Source organism: Caretta caretta, chromosome 5, assembly GCF_965140235.1.
Source record: "Caretta caretta isolate rCarCar2 chromosome 5, rCarCar1.hap1, whole genome shotgun sequence".
NCBI lineage: Eukaryota > Metazoa > Chordata > Testudines > Cheloniidae > Caretta > Caretta caretta.
This window is the reverse complement of record NC_134210.1, coordinates 130,847,292-130,875,251: the sequence shown is the minus strand read 5'-3', so window position 1 is coordinate 130,875,251 and position 27,960 is coordinate 130,847,292. Positions and strand designations below refer to the sequence as shown.

Sequence of the window (27,960 nt, the reverse complement as noted above, 5' to 3'; positions counted from 1 at the left end):
GTGAGGCTCACATGCATGTGTCACTATTCGCACCAAAAGCCTGGGCCTCCTCTCCACTGGGACTAAACTGACTCTCCCCTTATACAACCTAATGCCAAAGGGGCCTTTAAAAAATAAAAGTGACCTCTCGGAGCTTTGGTGCTAAAATTAAACAGTCAGACATCCTGTTTGTCTCAAAGAAAAGGCCAGGGAAGACTCCGCTGTCTACAGGCAACAAGCTAGAGTATAGGACAGAGCATGTTCTGGTCCTGGCTGGAGAGAAAAGCAGCCACTCAAGTCAGCCAGTTAGCAATCTTTACCCACATTTGCGAAGGGGCCTATCGAAGGAAAGGCAGTGTGAGCTAGCAGTTAGAGAAGCAGACCAGGAGTGAGAGGATCTTTGACCTGTTCCTGACTGGCATAACCAGGATCAGCATCTGGCCCAGTGTAAACCAGCTGTAATTCGAATGACATTTCTCCGGATCTAGAGCAGTGTTCTCACATGCAGAATCTGGCCCTCTGCCAACGACCTGCTGAGTCATCTTGGGCAAGTCCCACAGGGCCTGATTCTCCCAGGTGCTGAGAGCCCACAAGTGCAAATCAAATCCAGGGGAGATGGAAGTGTTCAGCACATTTGAAACGCAGGCCACGAATCTCTTGCTGTCTCATTCTCCCCGTCTGTAGGATGGGGGTGATCATTCTTAACTCATCACCAGGAAAGAACCTTATGGCCTGATTCTCCTCTCCACTGCACTGGTTCCACCGCCCCAGTGAGAGGCAACCTGACCCCTTGGTTCTAGGCTGAAGGGGCGATGTGTTAGATAAATAATTGCAACCTGCGGGAGGGAGAGCTCAGCAGAATACATGGCAGTGGAGCAGCAAAGGGGTGTTCAACCGGGGCAAAGCTGTGCAGCATAAAACAAACCACACAGCTTAGCATGCTAAAATTAGCAGTGTGGATGCTGCAGCTTGGGCGAGAGCTCGGGCTGTCGCGCCCACCCGAGCCCCTGGGTCTGAGCTCAGGTGGCTAGACCAAGTCTCCGCCAGAGCCACAAAATCCACGCAGCTATCTGAAGCAGCCTAGCTTGCACGGGTCTGTCACCCTGGGCTGGGAGGGTCACTCCCAGCTGCAGTGTAGACGTACCCTCTTAAGCCTGGTCGACACCAGAAGGTTTTGCTGGCATTGCTATGTCAATTAGGAGGGTGAAAGAAATCACACCCCCGACCAACACAGCTAAATCCCTACGGTATGTGCAGTTATACCAGCAACAATGTCCTTTTGCCAGCATAGCTAATTCTGTTTGGGGAAATGGTTTACGGTCTACTGGCAAAAGCACTCTTTTGACACTCTAAATTGTACCTCCACAAAGGGGAGGTGGACAGATATACCTGTATATCGAGCCTGGCAAAGCCTGTTAAGCATACAGCCCCTCCTCAGCACACCTATGCTAGGGAAGCCAGAGTTAACCCCTTGCATGCCGGGAGCCCCAGTGTTGCTGCTGTACCTGGTCACACTAACACTAGTTAGTATGCTTGGATTGGCTGGACTCCTGAGCAAAGCTTTTAACTCTCTCAAGTTGCAAGAAACGAAAGGTTCAAATTAACAGGAACAGAAACCCCCCCAAAATCCAAATCGGGGCAGCCTGACAAGAAGGCAGGCACAATCATTTGAAACATCCCCCCCCCATTTCTCCCCTTCCCGTTTCTACCACACTAAACAGAACAATAAGTGGTTCCACTTATTGGTAACAATTCTCAGACCTTTCCGGAGTGGAGGCAGCGCTGTCCGTTGAAGGACGCTGGCATGGCAGAAGGGCAGAATCAGGGGATTCTCTGGCAGTCAGGGACAGGTGGGAAATACCAGGGGGTGCAGCGGCAAGACTCACTTGAGAAGTGTCATGGCTGAAGATGATGGAGTTGAGGTCCCCACAGTTGTAATGCTCGATAAGGTCCTCGGTCGTATATGGGGTCTGGAGACTTCCTGCTCGGAGGCTCTCCTGCTGCAAGAGAGTCTGATTCAAAGCAAAGATCACCTGAGGGAGGGAGGAGGGAGGAAAAGACAGAGTTCCTCATAAGTGCTTAACTCACTGGCTGTGAAGATAAATATGAACAAGAATCTTCAACTCTACTCCCACTCCAAGTGTGGTAATCCACATGCTTCACCAACCCACCCTTCCTGCAGAGGTATAGCTATTTACACATCAGAAACAACAGAGTACGCTGCCTTGTGGGGGCAGGGGAATCTATCCTGCCTCCCCTCCTGCTCACCCGAATACAGGAGGCTGTTGGGCTCAGGGGGAGATACAGGCTGTGGCATCTCTACACATCCCTGGGGGTTGCAATAGGATGAATGACTCAGTATCTGAATGAGATCAGGGCCAGGGTAAGGGCTAGCAGACCGAGGTGCGACCCACGGAGACAGAGCAGCGGGCAGCAAGCGGAAGGGTCAGCACCGCAGACTGAGGGATTGTTTGTTACCCAGCTATGCAACTTGGGGGGAGGGGGTGTCTTTCTAGATCCTGGGCTGTTCAAACAGCAGCTGAGGCCAAGAGCACCTGGTGAGAAGAGGACTACTGGTTCTTTTGGGTGCAGACCTTGCTGGAGTTACCCATGCCTTTACCATTCAAGACTAGACCTCTGTAGCACACTCTCTCTGCTTCAGGCTTCAGCTTGGGGCCATTCAGAAGCAGGAGTAAGAAGAAGTATTCTGCACTGAGCAGGGCTTCACTTAAATCCCAATTCAGGAAAGCACTTAAGGCTTGAGCCCAACTCTGTTCACTGACTTTGATGGGATGGAAACACATGCTTAGGCCTGGCCTACACTACAAGTTTATGTCAAATTTAGCAGCACTAAATGGAATTAACCCTGCACCCGTCCACACAACGAAGCCATTTTTTTCAACATAAAGGGCTCTTAAAATCGATTTCTGGACTCCTCCCCGATGAGGGGATTAGTGCTGAAATCGACATCGCCGTTTCGAATTAGGGTTAGTATGGACACAATTAGATTGTATTGGCCTCCAGGAGCTATCCCACAGTGCACCACTGTGACCGCTCTGGACAGCACTCTGAACTCGGATGCACTGGCCAGGTGTACAGGAAAAGCCCCGGGGAACTTTTGAATCTCATTTCCTGTTTGGCCAGGCGAGCTCATCAGCACAGGTGACCATGCAGAGCTCATCAGCACAGGTGACCATGCAGTCCCAGAATCGAAAAAGAGCTCCAGCATGGACCGAATGGGAGGTACTGGATCTGATCGCTGTATGGGGAGAGGAATCCGTGCTATCAGAACTACGTTCCAAAAGACGAAATGCCAAAACATTTCAAAAAATCTCCGAGGCCATGAGGGCCAGAGGCTACAGCAGGGACACAACACAGTGCCGCATGAAACTTAAGGAGCTCAGACACGCGTACCAGAAAACCAAAGAATCGAACGAATGCTCCTGGACAGAGCCCCAGACATGCTGCTTCTACGCTGAACTGCATGCAATTCTGGGGAGGTGGGGGGGGTCACCACTACCCACCCCTGTCCGTGGACGCCAATGATGGGGTACTCTCCACCATGCTGACAGAGAAGATGATGATGAGGAGGAGAACAAGCTTGAGGAGAGCACACAGCACAACATTCTCCCCGACAGCCAGGATCTTTTTATCACCCTGACTGAAATACCCTCCCAACCCAACCAAGCCGGAGAAGGGACCTCTGGTGAGTGTACCTTTTTAAATACAATACATGTTTTAAAAGCAAGCGTGTTTAATGATTAATTTGCCCTAAGGACTTGGGACGCATTCGCGGCCAGTACAGCTACTGGAAAAGTCTGTTAACGTGTCTGGGGATGGAACGGAAATCCTCCAGGGACATCTCCATGAAGCTCTCCTGGAGGTACTCTAAAAGCCTTTTCAGAAGGTTTCTGGGGAGAGCAGCCTTATTCCGTCCTCCATGGTAGGACACTTTACCACGCCATGCTAGTAGCAAGTAATCTGGTATCATTGCATGACAAAGCCCGGCAGCGTATGGTCCTGGTGTTTGCTGGCATTCAAGCAACATCCATTCTTTATCTCCCTGTGTTATCCTCAGGAAAGTGATATTGTTCATGGTAACCTGGTTGAAATACGGGAGCTGTCTTTAATACAGATGTTTTCCTGAATTAGGGCCACAGAGAGCACATAACGACAGTGCCTATAATCTGCACTGGCTGCCTGACTGAGATTCAGGTGGTGGTTTTGGGCTATAGAAGCCCTAAATGGATTTGGCACCGGACAGACCCTCTATCTAAGCAGGATGATGCTATCTGCTCTGAACACAATGCATACACACTGGACAAGATAAAACAAACATTCACCTCTTCTGGAGGTTTGCCTTTATTGTTAAGGTAAACAAGAAAAGTTGTTTTCAGCCTTACCTTGCTCCCAAGCTTGGTTGTTCCCTACGGTTCCCCCTACAAGACCTCTTTATCCCAGCCCCTACATCCCTCTGCCTCAGAGACACTCAGCCCTTTAAACTCATCTGCTGTACCCAATAGGAATGACCTGAGCTGACGTAAGAGCGAGTCAGCTAAAGACAAAAAGCCAGCATCCTCAGAACCTACCACGCTCCTGTAACACTCTTCCCTTTCCTCCCACATCAGGGCAGCTGCTATTAGCAGACGTGCTAAAGCTGACAGGCCCCCGGTTTAAAGGGGTGGGGCCTTTTCCCATGAGGACACATCAACTCTGGAGCTGGTCCCTTTGCAGTGAGAGAGGCTAGAATTGCTAGCTTCCAGGACATTCTGCAAAGCTCATCCTCTTTGCCATTGGAGCAGAAGGCGGGTTGAAGGATGTGCCTGGCTAGATATGGGAAGAATTATTCCAGCCTGGGTGGCTTTGTGCCATTTGCTGTGTGGAATTTATTCTTGCTTGTTGTTTATTTCAGGTACTGCAAAAAGCACCTAGAGCTACTGGTGCTTTTCAACACATGAACGGAAGATATATAAAGATATAGATATATAGATATATATATATATAAAAATATTGGGTGTTTTATCACTTTTATTCTCCTTTTTTCCAAATAAAACAAATTTACCAAAATACCAAATTCATCAGAACACAAAGGAAGTAAAGAGGATTGGGATAAATATTAATATGGTTAATATCAAATCTACGGGATGTGCAAGGTGGTGAAGTGTAACCAGGGCCGGCTCTAGGATTTTTGCCACCCCAAGCAAAAATTTTTTGGCCGCCCCAGCTTTTTTTTCGTGCCCCTCCCCCAGCCGCGGCCCCAACTCTGCCCCTTCCCAACCCCTTCCCCAAATCCCCGGCTCCGCCTCCTCCCCCGGGAGTGCCGCATTTCCCCCCCCCAATGCTTCCTGCTGCTCCCCCCCGACAACCCCCTGCCCTAGCTCACCTCCGCTCCGCCTGCTCCCCTGAACATGCCACTGTTCCGCTTCTCCCCCCTCCCTCTCAGGCGGAGGAGAGGCAGCGCGTTCAGGGGAGCAGGCGGAGGGGAGGTGAGTGGGGGTGGGGGGAGCGCAAGAAGTAATGAGGGGGGCAATAGAGGAACCGCTCCCTGCCCCAGCTCACCTCCGCTCCGCCGCCGCCTCCCCCACGCGCACCGCCCCTCGGCTTCTCCTCCCTCCCTCCCAGGCTTGCCGCGCGAAACAGCAGTTTGGCGCGCAGCAAGCCTGGAGGGAGGGAGGAGAAGCGGAGCAGCGGAACAGAGGCGAGCTGGGGGAGCGGGGGCACATTTCTAGGGGCGGCATGGGCAGCGCCGGAATGCCGCCCCTAGAAATGTGCTGCCCCAAGCACTTGCTTCTTTTGCTGGTGCCTAGAACCAGCCCTGAGTGTAACACCACCCAGAGAAAGAATTTGTCCAGCGCCTGACTTTGGCATAACCGTAATGTTATTCTGACCACTGCTGATCAGACTGCCCAGTATCATTTCACTACTTCCTGGTACTCCCTCATCTGTCTGTATCCATCTGTTGTCACTTGTCTTATACTTGGATTGTAAATTCTCTGGGGCTGGGTCTGTCTTTTTGTTTTGTGTTTGTACAGCTCCCACCACATTGGGGTCCTGGTTAAGGACTAGCATGGTAATACAAATAATAATTTGAGTCTTGTGTGATGAGTTTTGGTGTCTATACATACATGTATATAAACATATCCATGCATGCCACACAGAGATTGTTTTTTTACAAATGTGCCTGCCCAGAGGAAATTTTTTATCCATGTCCAACTATGGCAGTATGAAAATAGCGATCTCTGAATGCTATTTGACAGCAGTCTGCCTTTCGGATGGAAACAGATACCAGCATTGGTCCATGCAGCGCAATTACTCCCTCTTCAACAACTACCTTGGCTAAAATCCAATGAACAAAACCAGTGACCTCAGGCGGCCTTATTTCCTCCAAACTAGAGATGTCATGAGCACCATCAATGCCTCATAGGAGACATTAGTATTGTTTTTGTAAACTGTTTTGGACTGGTGACCTTTGATGGAAAATGTAAAGGTTTCCCCAACCAGTGCTCAGAGGTCCATGGATGCATATACCAAATGTCAAGATTATAAAACAATGGGAACATGGGATTTAATCATGTCAGTCTGTCCCTCCCCATTGTATGTGCCTGCCTTCTGATCAACAGATGAGAGTGCAGAGATTACAGAGCTATGTTCACACAATGTGAAATGATGTTGCCTTCATTACAACCAAACCTGACTGCCTACCCACAAAGAACTTTTTACTTCGGTGTATTAGTATATATAGACACAATCTGTTTCAATCTCCTCAAGACACAAAAAACAGCACTTAATGCCCACATTTTTCAGGTACTGCAGGAATTCTGTTTCTCACTCCAATAGCACCCCGCTAAGGGCATGTCTACCTGAGGAAGTTCAAGAAAGTTAAACCAGGTTAACTAAAGGTGTGAATTTAAAGTGCCTCAGGGTAGTTTACACTGCAGCCGTGGTGTGATTTGCAACTCGTGTAGACATATCTGCAGTAGCTGTATTCTAGCTAGCTTGTGAAAAATAGAAGTGAAGATGCTGTGGCACAGACTTTCTGTGTAAGCTGCACAAGCAAGCACATATCTGGTGGGGTTTGGGGGGTGGGAGACGGGGCATCTTCACTTCTATTTTTAGCAGGTTAGCTAGAGTATAACTACGGGTATGTCCACATGAGTTGCCATGCACACCCCTGGCTGCAATGTAGACGTACTCGTTGTTAAAATGCATTAAATCCCTCTGTGGATGCTCTCATTCAGAAGTAGCCTTAGCCCTGGTCTACACTAGGAGCTGAGGTCGAATTTAGCAGCGTTAAATCGATTTAACCCGTCCACACAACGAAGCCCTTTTTTCCAACGTAAAGGGCTCTTAAAATCGATTTCTTTACTCCACCCCCCACAAGGGGATTAGCGCTGAAACGGCCTTGCCAGGTTGCATTTGGGGTAGTGTGGACGCAATTTGACGGTATTGGCCTCCAGGAGCTATCCCAGAGTGCTCCATTGTGACCGCTCTGGACAGCACTCTCAACTCAGATGCACTGGCCAGGTAGACAGGAAAAGGCCCGCGAACTTTTGAATCTCATTTCCTGTTTGGCCAGCGTGGCAAGCTGCAGGTGAGTGCAGAGCTCATCAGCAGAGGTGACCATGATGGAGTCCCAGAATCGCAAAAGAGCTCCAGCGTGGACCGAACGGGAGGTACCAGGATCTGATCGCTGTATGGGGAGAAGAATCCATGCTATCAGAACTACGTTCCAGTTTTGGAAATGCCAAAACCTTTGTCAAAATCTCCCAGGGCATGAAGGACAGATGCCATAACAGGGACGCGAAGCAGTTCCGTGTGAAACTTAAGAAGCTGAGGCAAGCCTACCAGAAAACCAGAGAGGCAGATGGCTGCTCCGGGTCAGAGCCCCAAACATGCTGCTTCTATGATAAGTTGCATGCCATTTTAGAGGGTTCAGCCACCACTACCCCAACCGTGTGCTTTGACTCTGTCAATGGAGAGGGAGGCAACATGGAAGCAGGTTTTGGGGACGAGGAAGATGAGGAGGAGGAGGTTGTAGATAGTTCAGAGCAAGCAAGCGGAGAAACCGGTTTTCCCGACAGCCAGGAACTGTTTCTCACCCTGGACCTGGAGCCAGTACCCCCCAAACCCACCCAAGGCTGCCTCCCAGACCCTCCAGGCGGAGAAGGGACCTCTGGTGAGTGTACCTTTTTAAATAGTATACATGATTTAAAAGCAAGCGTGTTTAATGATTAATTTGCCCTGGCACTGGCAGCCAGTACAGCTACTGTTAACGTGTCTGGGGATGGAACGGAAATCCTCCAGGGACATCTCCACAAAGCTCTCCTGGGTGTACTCCCAAAGCCTTTGCAAAAGGTTTCTGGGGAGGGCAGCCTTATTCCGTCCACCATGGTAGGACACTTTACCACGCCACGCCAGTAGCACGTAGTCGGGAATCATTGCAGAATAAAGCATGGCAGCGTGTGGTCCCAGTGTTTGCTGACGTTCAAGCAACATCCGTTCTTTATCTCTCTGTTATCCTCAGGAGAGTGATATTATTCATGGTCACCTGGTTGAAATAGGGTGCTTTTCTTAAGGGGGCATTCTGAGGTGCCCATTCCTGCTGGGCTGTTTGCCTGTGGCTGAACAGAAATGTTCCCTGCTGTTAGCCACGCGGCCGGGGGAGGGGTTAGCCACGCGGTGGGGGGAGGCAAAATGCGACCTCGTAACGAAAGCACATGTGCTATGTATGTAATGTTAACAGCAAGGTTTACCGTGAAAGAGTGTACCCATAATTCTATAAAATGTGTCTTTTTAAATACCACTGTCCCTTTTTATTTCTCCACCAGCTGCATGTGTTTCAAGGATCACAGGATCTTCTCCTTCCTGGAGGCTAGTGAAGATTAGAAGGCAAAAAAACGCACTCGCGATGAAATGTTCTCTGACCTCATGCTGTCCTCCAACACTGACAAAGCACAGACGAATGCGTGGAGGCAGACAATGTCAGAGTGCAGGAAAGCACAAAATGACTGGGAGGAGAGATGGCAGGCTGAAGAGAGTAAGTGGTGGGCTGAAGAGAGGGCTGAAGATGATAGGTGGCGGAAGCATGATGAGAGGAGGCAGGATTCAATGCTGAGGCTCCTATAGGATCAAATTAATATGCTCCAGCATATGGTTGAGCTACAGAAAAGGCAGCTGGAGCACAGACCGCCGCTACAGCCCCTGTGTAACCAACTGCCCTCCTCCCCAAGTTCCATAGCCTCCTCACCACACGCCCAAGAACACGGTGGGGGGGCCTCCGGCCACCCAGCCACTCCACCTCAGAGGATTGCCCAAGCAACAGAAGGCTGGCATTCAATAAGTTTTAAAGTTTTAAAATGCTGTGTGGCCTTGTCCTTCCCTCCTCCTCCCTCCCGGGCTACTTTGGTAGTTATCCCCCTATTTGTGTGATGAATCAATAAAGAATGCATGAATGTGAAGCAACAATGACTTTACTGCCTCTGCAAGCAGCAAGGGGAGGGTGGTTAGCTTACAGGGAAGTAGAGTGAACCAATGGGGTGGTGGGTTTCATCAAGGAGAAACAAAGAGAACTTTCACACCGTAGCCTGGCCAGCCATGAAACTGTTTTTCAAAGCTTCTCTGATGCGCACCACACCCTCCTGTGCTCTTCTAACCGCCCTGGTGTCTGGCTGCGCATAACCAGTGGCCAGGCAATTTGCCTCAACCTCCCACCCCGCCATAAACGTCTCCCCCTTACTCTCACAGATATTGTGGAGCACACAGCAAGCAGTAATAACAATGGGAATACTGGTTTCGCTGAGGTCTAAGCGAGTCAGTAAACTGCGCCAGCGTGCTTTTAAACATCCAAATACACATTCTACCACCATTCTGCACTTGCTCAGCCTGTAGTTGAACAGCTCCTGACTACTGTCCATGAGCCATGGCATTAAGGGGTAGGCTGGGTCCCCAAGGATAACTATAGGCATTTCAACATCCCCAACAGTTATTTTCTGGTCTGGGAATAAAGTCCCTTCCTGCAGCTTTTGAAACAGACCAGAGTTCCTGAAGATGCGAGCGTCATGTACCTTTCCCGGCCATCCCACGTTGATGTTGGTGAAATGTCCCTTGTGATCCACCAGAGCTTGCAGCACTATTGAAAAGTACCCCTTGCGGTTTATGTACTCGCTGGCTTGGTGCTCCGGTGCCAAGATAGGGATATGGGTTCCGTCTATGGCCCCACCACAGTTAGGGAATCCCATTGCAGCAAAGCCAACCACTATGACCTGCACATTTCTCAGGGTCACTACCCTTGATATCAGCAGATCTTTGATTGCGTGGGCTACTTGCATCACAGCAGCCCCAACAGTAGATTTGCCCATTCCAAATTGATTCCCGACTGACCGGTAGCTGTCTGGTGTTGCAACCTTCCACAGGGCTATTTCCACTCGCTTCTCAACTGTGAGGGCTGCTCTCATCTTGGTATTCTGGCACTTCAGGGCAGGGGAAAGCAAGTCACAAAGTTCCATGAAAGTGCCCTTACATATGTGAAAGTTTCACAGCCATTGGGAATCGTCCCAGACCTGCAACACTATGCGGTCCCACCAGTCTGTGCTTGTTTCCCGGGCCCAGAATCGGCATTCCACCGCATGAACCTGCCCCATTAGCACCATGATGCCCACATTGCCAGAGCCCGTGCTTTGAGAGAAGTCTGTGTCCATGCCCTCATCACTCTCATCACTGCGCTGACGTCACCTATTCGCCCGGTTTCACTTTGGCAGGTTCTGGTGTTGCATATACTGCTGGATAATGCGCGTGGTGTTTAATGTGCTCCTAATTGCCAAAGTGATCTGAGCGGGCTCCATGCTTGCCATGGTAAGGTGTCTGCATAGGTAACCCAGGAAAAAAGGCGCAAAACGATTGTCTGCCGTTGCTTTCACGGAGGGAGGGCCTGACGACATGTACCCAAAACCACCCGCGACAATGTTTTTGCCCCACTAGGCATCGGGATCTCAACCCAGAATTCCAATGGGCGGCGGAAACTGCAGGAACTGTGGGATAGCTACCCACAGTGCAAAGCTCTGGAAGTCGATGCTGGCCTCAGTACTGTGGAAGCACTCTGCCGAGTTAATGCACTTAATGCACTTAGAGCATTTTGTGTGGGGACACACACAATCGACTATATAAAAATGATTTCTAAAAAAACGACGTCTATAAATTCAACCTAATTTCTTAGTATAGACATACCCTTAGTTTCCTTTAGCTTAATTCACTTTGGAAGTACATTAAACTGAAGTGGATTAAGGACATTTCTGAACAAGTGTGTCCACACTGGGATTTCAGGAACTTTAACTAAGGCCCTTTAATTTCACACTTCTGGTTCATTTTGTTTAATTTCCTGTATAGGCAAGCCCTAATTGACGCTAAAGACTAGAGGGGGCCTACTCAGACAAAGGTCAGCTCTACACTTTAAACCCGTGGTTCTTAACTAGGGGTATGCATACCCCTGGGGTACACAGAGATCTTCCAGTGGGTACATCAACTCATTTAGATATTTGCCTAGTTTTACAACAGGCTACGTAAAAAGCACTGGCAAAGATTGTACAAACTAAAATTTTATAGACAATGACTTGTTTATACTGCTCTACATACTATACACTGAAATGTAAGTACAATATTTATATTCCAATTGATTTATTTTATAATTATATGATAAAAATGAGAAAATCAGCAATTTTTTAGTAATAGCATGCTGTGACACTTTTATATTTTTGTGTCTGATTTTGTAAGCAAGTGTTTTTAAGTGAGGTGAAACTTGAGGGGACACAACACAAATCAGATCCCTGAAAGGGGTACAGTGGTCTGGAAAGGTTGAGAGCCACTGATTTAAACTTTTCCTGGTACAGAAATGTCAGTTGGGGTGTGATCTTTACCGTCAAAAGCCCTAAGATAGATGCGATTTTACCAGCAAAAAAGTGCTTTGGCCAGAATGGCATATTTTGTTCCAGGATCTAGTATATGCAGTAACAGCAAAAGCACTCTTGCTGGGATAAGGTGCATCTCCACTAGGAGGCCTCATTAAATTTTGTAAAAAGAAAAGGAGTACTTGTGGCACCTTAGAGACTAACCAATTTATTTGAGCATGAGCTTTCGTGAGCTACAGCTCTGTAGCTCACGAAAGCTCATGCTCAAATAAATTGGTTAGTCTCTAAGGTGCCACAAGTACTCCTTTTCTTTTTGCGAATACAGACTAACACGGCTGTTACTCTGAAACCTGTCATTAAATTTTGTGAATCAGTGAGATCGCGAACACACAACGAAGCGAGGACATTGTGCCATAAAGATGCAGTTTAAAACTAAAAACTACAATTGTCAGAATAAAGATTTAATCTTTTCAAACCTATTACAGGACACTGAGATGTACTTCACAAAGCCTTACTAATATAAATATTCACTACAACCCTTGGCTCACTACTCTTCGCTGAAAGGTGGGAGCTGTCCACCACAGAAGTGTGAAGATCAGCAACGGTCTACTGGATAGTCAGAGAGGTAAAGCAGTTGTAGGAGAGGAAAAGCCTTTTGCTGTTCTAATCAGATATTCCATATTTCAGCTAGAAGATCATCTAAAGCTCCAGGATAAGGTTTTCAAAGCCACCCAAGGGACTCAAGTTTTTGGATTTTGGATGCCCAATTCCCATCTAATTTTAATGGGAACTAGGTGTCTCATGCCTTGTTCTTTCTGCAAAAGGCACCCAGGCAAGTATAGCTTTATCGAACACCAGAAACCAATTCTGCAGCTGGGGATATTGACCTCAATTGGCTGCTTTCATTTCCATTTTGGGAAGGAACTGTTCAGTCCCTATTTTCACTTTCCAGGAAGCAACACCCCCATTTTAGTTCCAACCATCTAAGCTACAGCTCTACACAGAACTGATATAGACATCCAGTAAGAACCACTTCTGAGCCAACATTTGCAGATCAGTTAGGGTGCGCTCTCCTGCTTGCATGGCACCCAGTTGTACCTTCAGCACCCCTTTGGTGTCATCAGGGGGAGCCAAAGGAACTCAAGATCAAGTCCACAGCACTGGGAGGTAGAAAAGTCAAGCTATGCCAAATGCATAGGAATCAACAGAGCCACAATTTCATGCAGTAAATTCATGGCACCAGGATCCATGCAGTGCAGGGCGGATGATGGTAGTGCTAAAAATACTCTCAGCATCAGGCTGTTAAAGCTTTGTGAGGGCATTTGTTGGAGGTAGAACGTGGCATGTTTATCAAAGAAGAGCGTATGGTTACAACGCAGCTAGCGCACAGCACGGATTGCCGAAGGAAGCTGAGGGTTTCGTTATGTTGTACTAGCATGTGTGCCTTTGTAAAGGCACTCCTGCATTTAGGAACAGCACCTAAAATTCTCCCCACACAATTATTTTAGAGAATGGTGTCATTTCAGCTGTTTGCAATACCAGATGCTGCTTCAAATGGTGCCCCTGCTGAAAAGTTTATCTTCAGTAAACAGTCAATGATTGATAGTCCTGGGCATTTCATAGCAAGGAGAATTCCCGAACTCATGTGCTCAAGGTGTTTAATTTGTGTAACTGACTTGGTTCAGAGTTGATAACCTTATCTCGTGTTACTACTAAGAGAACATGTTAGTTCTATTACAAAGTGCTGATCTGGGAAGCCCACAGTAATTAGACTGTCAGGGTCTGATTCTCATCTCACTTACCAGGTATACTAAAGCAGGAATAGTTCTGCTGAGTTACACAGGGGTAAGACAAGTAAGCAACTGGAATCAGGCCTCCAGTTGATCTAGAGCCTTTGAATTGGATGCTGGCACCAAGTTAAAATCCCCCTGCAGCAAGTAGGAAACTGAGCTACTGTACACTGTTAGAAAAGGGAGAAGAGAATAGCAAACAGGGAAAAGCCAGACAGAAATTTGCAACAGTAAGTTGCAAGAGACCTTTACAGTTAATTCTGCATGGCTGGGGAGTGTTTAAATTAAGCCAGCTGTTTGTGTTAAGCTTGATTTTGCAAACCCATGGTACATAAGGTAGATTTCTGTTCTCCGAGTGTCTCTTGCATCACACTGTATTATATTAACTCAGAAATGTTCCTTGCGTTGAGATCCACAGGAAATCACTCCAAGTTTGTCCTTCTTTCAGAAATATTCCTCTCCTGCCCCCCACCCCAGCACCACTTTCCATTAAGTGCATTCACACCAGCATCAAAGCATCTCCTGAAAAGATGTATTCCGAGAACAAAAGTAACAAGTTTATTAGAAAGGTTTTTTCCCCCTCCCACCTCTCATTTCCACTGAGATCTCTCTCTCTTCTCTCCCTCTGCCCCCCCCCCCCTTTTTGTACTGTGGAAAAAATCGATTAAGCTCTCTGGTATATATATTGCTGCAAGTCTTTCTCCTCCCTGAGATTCCTTCAGCTGTCAGGAGACACTTGTCCCCTTTGCGGGCATTGTTGGAACAGCCTGCTAGGCTAAAGGGGTGGGGAAGAGGGAGTTAGAGCCCGGCAGATGCCTTTTTTGTCAAAGACAAAAGACCCCCTGCCATCCTCTCCACTTTTCAGCACTTTCATCCAGCCCAGATCAAAGCGCTGCTCTGCATATGAAAGGAACCTGGCATTATGAGACTCAAATTAGCCTATCGCCACCCCGCTAGCCTCCAAGTCTTCGCAACAAAAGCGCTCACATCTGTTCGATCATTTGCCTCATCTTCTATGTTTTTTTCTCAGCTCTCAGTTTTGAGGGCCATTCAACCCCTTGAATTATAGTTTGGGGGAGCATCTTCCTTGCTACAGCCCGCTCAGCCAGACAATTTGCTTTTAACTGTCTCAAGGCATCGTGGCTGCTTTGGTGTCCATTCTCAGCAACTCCCTGCATTGGTTGCCGTCACCCATTCAATTGAGTCGTGTGCTCTCTTCTCTCCTCCGCTTTAAGAGCTCATTTCTCTTCTCCCTCTTCACCTGAAGGGGACCGGTCCCTCTGTGCAAGTGAGCACAGCCGCCCCGAATCAAAGCGAGCCTCGAATCAAAGGCATCGTGGCAATGAAAGTCAATAATCCTCCTTTGTCATGTTAATGGTTCAAACTGAGTGCTGAGAAGAAAGCAGGGCTCCTTGCTTAGATGCAACGCACTTCTTAGATGTTCTGTGGCTACATCTCAACTCCCATTGAAGCAAAAGGCTGGGAGTGCCCTTCTCAAAGCCTGGAACCTGAACTTTCCTGCTACAGCAAGTAACCCTGCAAAAACCACTCAAGGCATGGAGACAGCAGGAGTCTGTGCAGAAGTTTCGTTTAGAGAGCTACCAGAACACTACAGGGGGTCTGAGTATAAGCGTGCTATTAACCATCTCCTTGCAAACCATTCCCTGGCCTTATGTTGCACCTGATGTACCATGTGGAATATCCCATCAGATGGAATACACCCTGCTGCCACCCTGACAACAAAGAGAAGAGCTGAGAGAAAAGCAACACTTTCCCTTACCCAATTTGTTTTTCAGGGTTAGAATCAGATTTATTAAAAAGGGAGACAGAGAGAGAGACCGAGACCCCTTAAGGGTCTGTTCACACGACAAAACAGACTATGCCAAAGAAGGAGTAAGTGTCCTGAAATCACTTCTAGGGGCAGATCTACACTACGGGGTTAAGTCGATCTAAGTTACACAACTCCAGCTACGTGAATAGCTTAGGTCAACTTATTGCAGTGTCTACACCGCACTGGGTCGACGGGAGAAACTTGACTTACCCGTCAACTTACCTTACCTTATGCTTCTCGTTCCGGTGGAGTACCGGAGCCGACAGGCGAGCGATCTGTGGTCGATTTAGCAGGTCTTCACTAGACCCTGCAAATCGACCCCTGGCAGCACTGATCCACGGTAAGTGTAGACAGCCTAAGTACACCTCATGTTAATAATTGTAATACTACTACCACCTTGCATTCATAGAGAATCTTTTGTCCCAGTATCTTAAAGTGCTTGACAGGCTTTAAGTTTACAACATAACTGATGGAGAAAAGAAATTATATAATTTATTTTCTCTAATCAGTGAAACCTCTCTCGCTAAATACATCTGAACAAGCTATATTTAAAGGACATGAAGCCTGCAAAGTCAATCATACCAGAATTAAGGTTGCCCATGTGTTCTAAGCAACTGCAAACAGAGTCTTATAAAGAATCAGGCAACTAACGATAGGTTTCATTGTCTGTACACACACAAACCCCTGAAAGCTTCTCCTACTGGCACAGCTGCTGAACTGACTACACCTTTCTCCAGGTTAATGCATCCACAACTCAAAGGAGACAACACTAGAACATTTAAACTCATGAAACAACCTCCAAGTCGGTATTACTATTGTGATATCTTAATCCCATTTCATAGTCCCTCTTGTCCTGACACAGAGCAAGGCAGAAAAATCCCATGCTAAGCCAAACCCCTATCGAATTAATAAACAAAAAATCTATGGTTAAGATTTTAAGGTGGAGAGTGCATGTCATTCAGGAATTTACGGGTAAAAAAAACAACACAAGCTGGTATATTTATCCTAAAACCAAGTATTACAAACCCAGGAAATTCAGAGTTAAAACTTGACAGAAATCCCAACACACTAAGGTAAGAAATGCTCAGTTAAGTGACCCAAACAACCTTAACTCTGCTCTGTAGGGAGGCCGTGCAGTAACCCCACGACTTGGAGTGTAAGCTCTTTGGAGCAGGGACTTTTTGTTCTGTGTCTGTACAGCTCCTGGCACCATAGGTACTGACTCCGTGGGTACTTCAGGGCTGGAGCACCCATGGAAAAAAATTAGTGGGTGCTTAGCACCCACTGGCAGCCAGCTCCCCCTCTCTCCCTGCCCCCCAGCGCCTCCCTCCTGGCTGCCAGTTTGTTCAACTTTATCACAGTGCCCACCACTTCAATTACTTAAACACTGAACATGTCCCCTCAGCTCACCTGGAGCTGCTCAGCTCAGATGCACAGCCCTGCCCCCCAACACTTCCCAGTTTAGTATAATTTGTGCAGAGACAGGAGAAATCATCCTTGTCCATGACCACCCAGTGTGTCTTGTTTGTAGTGACACATTAATGTGATCACATTTGCTTTTTATCTTCAGTCTTTTGAAGTCCCTGACTCACCCAGACTCTTCAGCAATAGTTGTCATTGGTCAGTAGCTTCATTGGCTGATTTCCTTTCAAAATAGCTTGCAAAGGTAAAGTGCCAAATTCCAGTAATGTATAAATACAGTACGTTCTGCATAACCCCCAACCACCAGGAGAGCGGCTCTTAGCACACATCAGACCATCTGAAAAGCACACTTTTTTTCTATCTTTTCATCATGGCTATCTCCATTGTGAGCAGCCAGCTTCCACAGTGATAATCATATGTGCTTATTTAGCACATTTTATCTGATGATGTCAAAGCACTTTATAAACATTAAGACCTGGTCTACAGATTTTTTGTACTGGGACAACTGTTCCAGTTAGGGGGTGATTTTTACCAAAATAGTTATACCGGTATAACCCCTAATGTGAATTCATTTATATCAGAAAGGTGCCTTATACCAGTATAGCCATAAGCTATACCAGTATGAGACACCTTTATACCAGTGTAAACTGCATCCACACTACAGGGATTGTGCCACGTTAGCTATCCTGGTATAGTTAAGGATCATAACATAACGTAAGTTCAAAGGTCGGAATGGGCTGAATATCTTTTCTTAGCTTGTATGCTGGGGAGATCCAGCCCTTGTTGGTACCTTACCATACCTTTTAAACATTCCCTTAACGTCCCTATTATTTTTCCAGGCAAGAATGTATTGAAAGTCTTACCGAAGGCCAAGTGGGTTAAGTTCATTACATCCACTTTGCCCACAGACAATCTTTTTTTTTTAAATGAACTCACACTGCTTGCATCTCACTGAGCCATATTTATTTCCTGGTGTCACAACAGGATGGGCTACCTAAGCAGAGCTGTGCGAAGAGCAGATTTTTTGGTTTGCTAGCAATTCCAAAGAACTCGGGGGAACCCACTTGTATCAGAGTCAGACTGGGAACGGGGCGTGGGGGTTGAAATGTTCAGCAAATCAAAACATTGGAAAAAAATCAGGCAGAACTAAACATGTCATTTGACAAAACCGAAATGTTTTGACTTTGACTATTTTAAAACATTTTATTGTTTTTTTTTTAAATAAAATTAAAGGAAATTTTGAAACAAAGTCATTTTGAACCAAAAAAATCAAAAATGTTTTTGTTACAAAAATGTTGAAACAAAAAACATTTTGGTTTTCCAGATCCTTTTATGTAGGATTTTGGGTTTTTTCAACCAGAACAATTTGGCAAAACTGACAGGAATGCAAGAAATGTCTCAATGTTACCAATTTTTTGCCAAAAAGAAGTTTTGACTGAAGAATTTCACCCAGCTTGCTATATAAGTGCTTACAAATTGGATCCTTCCTTTTCACGATGTTGTAACCTTCTACTGAAGTCAAACTAACTGGTCAGTCACTTCCTAAACTGTCTTTTTTACCCTGTTAAAGAATGTTACTACATTTGCTTTCGCCAACCCTCTGGGGTCTCACCTGTTTTCCGTGAATTTTCAAAAATGATGGCTAGCAGTTCCGCTGTATCCTGTGCTAGTTCCTTTAGAAGTCTTGGACGTGTGTCCTCTGGTCCTGCTGATTTAGAAATATTTAGTTTTACCAGGTATTCTTTTATCTTCTCCACGTCAATAACTTTCCCTGGCTAAGCAACAGTGGCTCTAACCACTTCTTGATGTTTCATGCTCGCGCACTTTTTATTAAAAAGCGGTTTGCTTCATCATACACTGATCATCGTTCCCATCATCCACTCATATTTGGTCCCCTTTGAGTGCTGTTCTTGCCATGGGTTTTCTTTTCCCCAGATATTGTTATAACACTTTTTTCCAGTCTCTTATGAAAAGGTATCTCTATGTTTTAGATGTATTATTGATATTTCCAAAGCCTTTGGTGTGTTTCATAAATAAAGACCCCCCCGCGCCCGCACAGATTTCTTCAAGATTCTGTTGCCATTCAAATATTTGATTATTTCCATTGTCCTACAATCCCAGTTCAGCTCTACGGAATGGTCTGTATTAGATATGTGCTCCGGGTTTAACTATTTAAACAAATAATATATTTAAACCTATGGAAATCCATGATGCAATGGACTTAGAGTGGTTTAATTCTTGCCTATATTGGGTTAGCTAAAGTGCATTTACATAAAATTGCAGTGGTTTAACTAGCAATTTTTAGATCATTTTAGTGAAACCACTGAACTTTTCCAACATAGACAAGGAAGATTTTCAAGGCACAAATGGCAGTTAGATGCCTAGTTCCTCTTAACTTTCAACTGCCATTTGTAATATCAAAAATCTGCACCAAAGCCTAGATCTCATCTTTTACGTGTCTGTATTATTCCTCTTCATAGCAATTTTCTTTTGCGATGGAATTTCCCTTTACTTTGCCTCCATTACAATATCACTCTATGACCTTCCGTCTTTCACTTCCTCTTACTACCTTCCCTGGGGTCTTGCCCAACAGAACTCTTCTTCATTTCCAAAATCTCTATTGAAATCAAGGACCTCTCACAGGAATCTTATCACGTACTGCAGTGAAAAAACCTTCCAAGAAAACACACACTTGGGCACACCTACAAATTCCAGTTTAGGGTTCAACATCACACAACCCCCTCACTCCTCCCAGTATTCAAATGCATGCACACAGGTAAGGCCATTCAGACCACCTTAACTCTGCTCCCATTAGGCTGCCCTGAGAACAGCCTGAAACTCAGACAAACTAGGAAAAGCTTCTCAGCTGGTGTAGACGGTCACAGCTCCAAATGCAGCTTGGACAGTTTACACCTGTTAAGGATCTGCCCCCCTCCCTTTAACCATTGCACAAGTTATGTATTGACATTTGTCATCACTAATGAGAGGCGTAAAGAATCTATCCACTGAGCTGTTAACACAGCTCCTCACCTCGGTATGTGTGCCCTCGGATGGCTGGAGAAGATCATCTCAGAATTTCATGGTGCTCACAGTGGTATTTTTGTGCTCTCTCATTGCTTACCAACTTGCAGTAACACCATAATCAAAAAGTATTAGACAGAGGCCCTGTTTAGGGATAAGTCTATAGCTCTATTATAGAAAAATGTACTTGTTCGATAAACGGATGAACAATAAACATACATTGTCTGATTTGAATGACATTCTGATTGCATCAGGTCTTTGTATGAATGATTAAAAATCCAACATATCTGAACTTTGTAGCCTTTACATTGTTTTTAATTCTTAATAGGCTATGATAATAATCATTGCATGCTCTCCCTCCAACCAAAGCCTCTTGGAGTGCTGCACAAGCAGTAAACAGGAAATACATAAGTACGATATAAACTGTATGTTTCTATTGCGTTCAGGCAATAAGCATGTTAGTAACCCCGTTAAAATGCCTTAAATCTAATGTGACAAAGCTCTGTCCTTGCCTCCGTGGGTCCCACGTTTCCTGGCAGATTTCTCTAGCCTTAAAGGCTCACTGTGACCCTCTGCGTAACCCTTCTCTCTCTAGAGACAAGGGTCACAGTCTACTGAGCCATTTTCATCATAAGCCAGCAAGGGAGGTGAGGAGAAGTTATCCTTCCTTGCACAGTCTCTGTTGTCTCCCAGTCTCAGTGATTAATCAGGGGGCAAAGGGGGGGGGGAGCCCAGGCCCACCCTCTACTCCGGGCTGCAGGCCAGGGACTCTAATAGTAACAGCTATGGTAGCTGACCTTTTAGAAACATGACATGTACAATTCCCTGGGCTACTTCCCCCACAGCAGCCCTCAATTCCTCAAGCTCCACTTCACCCTTACCTCAGGGCCTCCTTCCTTGTGACTGATATGGTGTGTACTACTCAGCCTCTCCAACACCGCAACTTCCTCCCACATGCACACCCACCTGACTAACTGGGAGGCTTTTAACTCATTTCAGCCAGCCCCTGATTGGCTTCAGCTGTCCCAATCAACCTAGCATTCCCCCTGCCTTCTGGAAAGTTCTTAATTGGCCCCAGGTGTCTTATCATAGAATCATAGAATATCAGGGTTGGAAGGGACCCCTGAAGGTCATCTAGTCTAACCCCCTGCTCGAAGCAGGACCAATTCCCAGTTAAATCATCCCAGCCAGGGCTCTGTCAAGCCTGACCTTAAAAACCTCTAAGGAAGGAGATTCTACCACCTCCCTAGGTAACGCATTCCAGTGTTTCACCACCCTCTTAGTGAAAAAGTTTTTCCTAATATCCAATCTAAACCTCCCCCACTGCAACTTGAGACCATTACTCCTCGTTCTGTCATCTGATACCATTGAGAACAGTCTAGAGCCATCCTCTTTGGAACCCCCTTTCAGGTAGTTGAAAGCAGCTATCAAATCCCCCCTCATTCTTCTCTTCTGCAGGCTAAACAATCCCAGCTCCCTCAGCCTCTCCTCATAAGTCATGTGTTCCAGACCCCTAATCATTTTTGTTGCCCTTCGCTGGACTCTCTCCAATTTATCCACATCCTTCTTGTAGTGTGGGGCCCAAAACTGGACACAGTACTCCAGATGAGGCCTCACCAATGTCGAATAGAGGGGAACGATCACGTCCCTCGATCTGCTCGCTATGCCCCTACTTATACATCCCAAAATGCCATTGGCCTTCTTGGCAACAAGGGCACACTGCTGACTCATATCCAGCTTCTCGTCCACTGTCACCCCTAGGTCCTTTTCCGCAGAACTGCTGCCTAGCCATTCGGTCCCTAGTCTGTAGCTGTGCATTGGGTTCATCAGTCCTAAGTGCAGGACCCTGCACTTATCCTTATTGAACCTCATCAGATTTCTTTTGGCCCAATCCTCCAATTTGTCTAGGTCCTTCTGTATCCTATCCCTCCCCTCCAGCGTATCTACCACTCCTCCCAGTTTAGTATCATCCGCAAATTTGCTGAGAGTGCAATCCACACCATCCTCCAGATCATTTATGAAGATATTGAACAAAACCGGCCCCAGGACCGACCCTTGGGGCACTCCACTTGATACCGGCTGCCAACTAGACATGGAGCCATTGATCACTACCCGTTGAGCCCGACAATCTAGCCAGCTTTCTACCCACCTTATAGTGTCTTAATTGACCTGGAGCAGCTGCCATTTCACTTATCCTGGTACCAGGGATTTGTTGAGCCTGGAGCTAATAGATCTATCTCCCACTACTTTTCTATAGCCATCTGGCCTTGCCCCGTCACACTAGGCAGTGTTGTAGCTGTGTCAGTCCCAGGATATTAGAGAGACAAGGTGGCTGTCTCTCTCATCAGTCCAATAAAATATATTACCTCACACACCTTGTCTCTCTTAAATCTAGACACGTGTTTAAGTCCCTTTCTGAGTTAGACGTTTACAGAATATTAACTTCAATAATAAATTTAACATGTGCGTGTGTTACTGGATAGCAATGAAATTACGTAGCTTAGCAGATAAAGTGTAAACTGCAAATGCTATGAGTTCTGATCAAGGCTGGGGATGGATATAGTTTTATGATAAATATTTCACCTGTTATGCCTCGAGTCAAACAGATCCCTGTATTTTCAACACTTTACCTTCATCCAAAAACTATTCTGCATTGAACTAAAATAACATATTTCTTCTGCAAAGAAAAGATTAAAGGCAATCTGAAGTGTTATTGTCATGAGATGTTATGTGCCTAGCTCCTGGATAAACTAGGGATTGCATTTGGTCCAACCTTCCTAGAAGCAATCACCCACACATGGGAGGTCTAACCAAGTTAGTTACACATGACTTACTAGGCAGCTATTCCATCACCCCGTAAGATGAGGACTACTCCAGTCCTCACCATGTTTTCAAGGTTTTAAAAGTCTCATATAATTGCCCTTGAACCTCCTCCTTTGAGAAACTAATCAGGTCATGAACACATCTCACCATGAGCATATTTCTCCTCATGCTCAGGCTAGATCTTCCTTTTCTTAATTGGGAAAAGCACTGGGGAGAAGTATAAGATTGTGAGAGAGAACCCTTTCCCAAACAGCTTACAGTGTGTTTGTGCAGCGCCTGACCTAATTGGAACTTCTGTGTGCTATTGTAATATAACCAAAAAAAAAAGATAAACACCTAGCCATTTTCCAACACCTCATTATATGGATGAACACTTCTTTTTCTTGGCTTTATTCACATGTGAAATCTTAGACTCTATCTATGGAATATAAGATGGCAGAGTGCGATATGAAGGTTTTATTGACATTGGGTTGGGACAGTTGCACACTATTACTCCTCTTTGTGTACTGCCTCCCACAAGGGGGCCTTGATGTTGGTTGGGCTCTTGGTATCTGCACAATACAAATAACCAAAAAATCCCTCTAGGTTGTTATACCTCTGCCGATAACTGAGTGCCTCTTTCATAGATTCCAAGGCCAGAAGACCTGGAAGATACAGACACAGGGAATTATGGGAATGGCACTGGAGGACTATCTAAACACAAGGCCAGGGGCCCACGCTTTTGCTGCCTCCACACTGCTAAGTGGGCGGGTCATAGCTCAACACACGTTGTCCCAAATATCCTCAATGGAGCATGCCAGCTCGGGTTCCATGTGCCCCTAGACAGGCATTTAAAGGCCTTGAGTATGGATGGTTGGGGGATTTGGGCAACACACCACATGGGACAGCTGGGGGCATGCCTCCAGCGTAGACATATCCTTGTTACCATGTGTGTCAATTTTGCAGGGCTCTAAGGGAGAGAGCGAAAGACATAATGAATGTCCTGTCTTTCAGAGCCAATATCCCTGGGGAGCAAGGGGAGCACTGTGTGTTCAGTTGGAAAGCAGAGGATCTAGTGCTTCCAACAGCAGCAAGGACCTGTTTCCAGCTCTGCCTCGGGCTTGTGGTTTTCCAAGCAGACTAGGCTATGTTGCCAAACAACTCCAATGAATTCCAAGGGGAATTGTATGGCTAGATCGTCAGCTGACTTTGAAAATCAACCTTTATGGGGTCATGGGATTGAACAGAGCCCATCCTGGTAAGTTTACCGGAAAGTTCCACATTTGGGTAGGAAGTAAAAGGAGAAAACATTTTGGTTGCAGGTTGAGTTTAAAGGGGTGGCTGTTTACAGCAGCTGAGCTGCTGGCCTGTCATAGATTCATAGATATTTAGGTCAGAAGGGACCATTATGATCATCTAGTCTGACCTCCTGCACAATGCAGGCCACAGAATTTCACCCACCACTCCTGCAAAAAACCTCACACCTATATCTGTGCTATTGAAGTCCTCAAATCGTAGTTTAAAGACTTCAAGGAGCAGAGAATCCTCCAGCAAGTGACCCGTGCCCCATGCTACAGAGGAAGGCGAAAAACCTCCAGAGCCTCTTCCAATCTGCCCTGGAGGAAAATTCCTTCCCGACCCCAAATATGGCGATCAGCTAAACCCTGAGCATATGGGCAAGATTCATCAGTCAGATACTACAGAAAATTCTTTCCTATGTCTACGCTGGAGGCATGGGTAACTCGGATCCCACCCCACCTAATATCCCATCACAGGCCATTGGCCCTATTTACCATGAATATTTAATTACCAAAACCATGTTATCCCATCATACCATCTCCTCCATAAACTTATCGAGTTTAATCTTAAAGCCAGATAGATCTTTTGCCCCCACTGCTTCCCTTGGAAGACTATTCCAAAACTTCACTACTCTGATGGTTAGAAACCTTCGTCTAATTTCTAGTCTAAATTTCCTGCTGGCCAGTTTATATCCATTTGTTCTTGTGTCCACATTGGTACTGAGCTTAAATAATTCCTCTCCCTCTCCAGTATTTATCCCTCTGATATATTTATAGAGAGCAATCATATCTACCCTCAACCTTCTTTTAGTTAGGCTAAACAAGCCAAGCTCCTTGAGTCTCCTTTCATAAGACAAGTTTTCCATTCCTCTGATCATCCTAGTAGCCCTTCTCTGTACCTGTTCCAGTTTGAATTCATCCTTCTTAAACATGGGAGACCAGAACTGCAGACAGTATTCCAGGTGAGGTCTCACCAGTGCCCTTGTATAACGGTACTAAAACCTCCTTATCCCTACTGGAAATACCTCTCCTGATGCATCCCAAGACCGCATTAGCTTTTTTCATGGCCATATCACATTGGCGGCTCATAGTCATCCTGTGGTCAACCAATACTCCAAGGTCCTTTTCCTCCTCCGTTACTTCTAATTGATTCGTCCCTAGCTTATAGCTAAAATTCTTGTTATTAATCCCTAAATGCATAACCTTACATTTCTCACTATTAAATTTCATCCTTTTACTATTACTCCATTTACAAGGTCATCCAGATCCTCCTGTAGGGTATCCCGGTCCTTCTCTAAATTGGCAATACCTCCCAGCTTTGTATCATCTGCAAACTTTATTAGCACACTCCCACTTTTTGTGCCAAGGTCAGTAATAAAAAAATTAAATAAGATTGGTCCCAAAACCAATTCTTGAGGAACTCCACTGGTAGCCTCCCTCCAGCCTGACAGTTCACCTTTCAGTAGGACCCGTTGTAGTCTCCCCTTTAACAAATTCCTTATCCACCTTTCAATTTTCCTATTGATCCCCATGTTATCCAATTTAACTAATAATTCCCCATGTGGCACGGTATCAAATGCCTTACTGAAATCTAGGTAAATTAGATCCACTGCATTTCCTTTGTCTAAAAAATCTGTTACTTTCTCAAAGAAGGAGATCAGGTTGGTTTGGCACGATCTACCTTTTGTAAAACCATGTTGTATTTTGTCCCATTTACCATTGACTTCTATGTCCTTAACTACTTTCCCTTTCAAAATTTTTTCCAAGACCTTACATACTACATATGTCAAACTAACAGGCCTATAATTACCCGGATCACTTTTTTTCCCTTTCTTAAAAATAGGAACTATGTTAGCAATTCTCCAATCATATGGTACAACCCCTGAGTTTACAGATTCATTAAAAATTCTTGCTAATGGGCTTGCAATTTCATGTGCCAATTCCTTTAATATTCTTGGATGAAGATTATCTGGGCTCCCCGATTTAGTCCCATTAAGCTGTCTGAGTTTTGCTTCTACCTCAAATATGGTAACGTCTACCTCCATATCCTCATTCCATTTGTCATGCTACCATTATCCCTAAGATCCTCTTTCGTCTTATTAAAGACTGAGGCAAAGTATTTGTTTAGATATTGGGCCATGCCTAGATTATCCTTAACCTCCACTCCATCCTCAGTGTTTCGCAGTCCCACTTCTTCTTTCTTTGTTTTCTTCTTATTTATATGACTATAGAACCTTTTACTATTGGTTTTAATTCCCTTTGCAAGGTCCAACTCTACTTGACTTTTAGCCTGTCTCGCTTTAACCCTACATGTTCTGGCCTCAATAAGGTAGCTTTCCTTGCTGATCGCTCCCTTCTTCCACTCCCTGTATGCTTTCTGCTTTTTCTTAATCACCTCTCTGAGATGCTTGCTCATCCAGCTTGGTCTACAACTCCTGCCTATGAATTTTTTCCCCTTTCTTGGGATGCAGGCTTCCGATAGCTTCTGCTGCTTTGATTTAAAATAATCCCAGGCTGCCTCTACCTTTAGATCCATAAATTCTTCAGTCCAATCCACTTCCCTAACTAATTTCCTTAATTTTTGAAAGTCAGCCCTTTTGAAATCAAAAACCCTACTTGCAGATTTATTTTTGTTAATCCTTCTGTTCAGTTTGAACTGAATTAGCTCATGATCACTTGAGCCAAGATTATCCCCTACAACCATTTCTTCTAGGAGGTCCTTACTACTCACCAAAACCAAATCTAAAATGGCATCCCCTCTTGTCGGTTCAGCAACTACTTGATGAAGGAATCCATCAGCTATCGCATCTAGGAAAATCTGAGCCCTATTATTATTACTAGCACTCGTCCTCCAGTCTATATCTGGGAAGTTAAAGACTCCCATGATCACACAGTTTCCATTAGTATTTACTTTATTAAAAACATTAAAAAGGGCTCTATCCATATCCAAATTAGATCCCGGCGGTCTACAGCACACCCCAAGCACCATCCCAGGGGAGGCTCTAATAGTTTTCTTCCTCAGTGTAATTTTTGCCCAGACGGACTCAGTCATATCCATTTCATTGCTTCTTATTTCTTTACATTCTATCTCATCATTGATATACAATGCTACTCCACCACCTTTACCTTTATTTCGGTCTTTCCTAAACAGCACATACCCTTCAATACCTGTAGTCCAGTCATGACTACTATTCCACCATGTTTCTGTTATCCCTATAATATCTGGTTTCACTTCCTGCACCAGTAGCTCTAGTTCCTCCATTTTGTTACCTAGGCTCCTCGCATTAGTGTACAAACATCTTAATTTTTGCTGTTTGGCTTCACTCACATTCTGTACCCTATTAGGCACGGTCATTTTACTGCCAGTATAACCTATTAGACTTGTATCTACACTGCCCTTCCTCCTACCCATGGCTGTATCCTCTCTTACTTCGTTTTCTTTCCTCTCAATGCTAAATTCTGGCGTGGAGATTATCTGGACATCTCCCAACCATCTCCTGCAAATTCCTGAAATTCATGAAAGAGCTGCACTGGGAATACAGGCAAGGTGATCAAATGTGCATGATAAGAGACATTTATCACACAGCTCTGCAGTTTGTTATAGAGATCACAGTTATGTGATATGCACCCGATTACAGGTGGAGCAGAAGTGATGCCTTGCTTAAAGGTGTTTAATAGTCGGGCCGAAATAAGGCACAAGAACAATACATACATGCTTAGAGTCCCAGAATCCAAATTTTGACTTTCATTTTTTAAAAAAGCCTCTAGCCCATACTGGTGTGAATCATCATAGAATATCAGGGTTGGAAGGGACCCCTGAAGGTCATCTAGTCCAACCCCCTGCTCGAAGCAGGACCAATTCCCAGTTAAATCATCCCAGCCAGGGCTTTGTCAAGCCTGACCTTAAAAACCTCTAA

General features: G+C 45.5%; 1 protein-coding gene across 4 annotated transcripts in view; it reads right to left on the bottom strand.

Annotated features, from left to right (window-relative positions):
* The window catches only part of TRABD2A (TraB domain containing 2A), a 120,608-nt gene that overhangs the window by 44,235 nt on the left and 48,413 nt on the right, over window positions 1-27,960 (bottom strand). For 3 of the 4 annotated variants that reach the window (XM_075128897.1, XM_075128895.1, XM_048851483.2), the window contains exon 3: window positions 1,866-2,012. The exons of the other annotated variant lie outside the window; for it this stretch is intronic. In XM_075128897.1, the coding sequence (XP_074984998.1) occupies window positions 1,866-2,012 (147 nt within the window). The remainder of the gene's footprint in view (window positions 1-1,865; window positions 2,013-27,960) is intronic. 4 annotated transcript variants of the gene reach the window in all.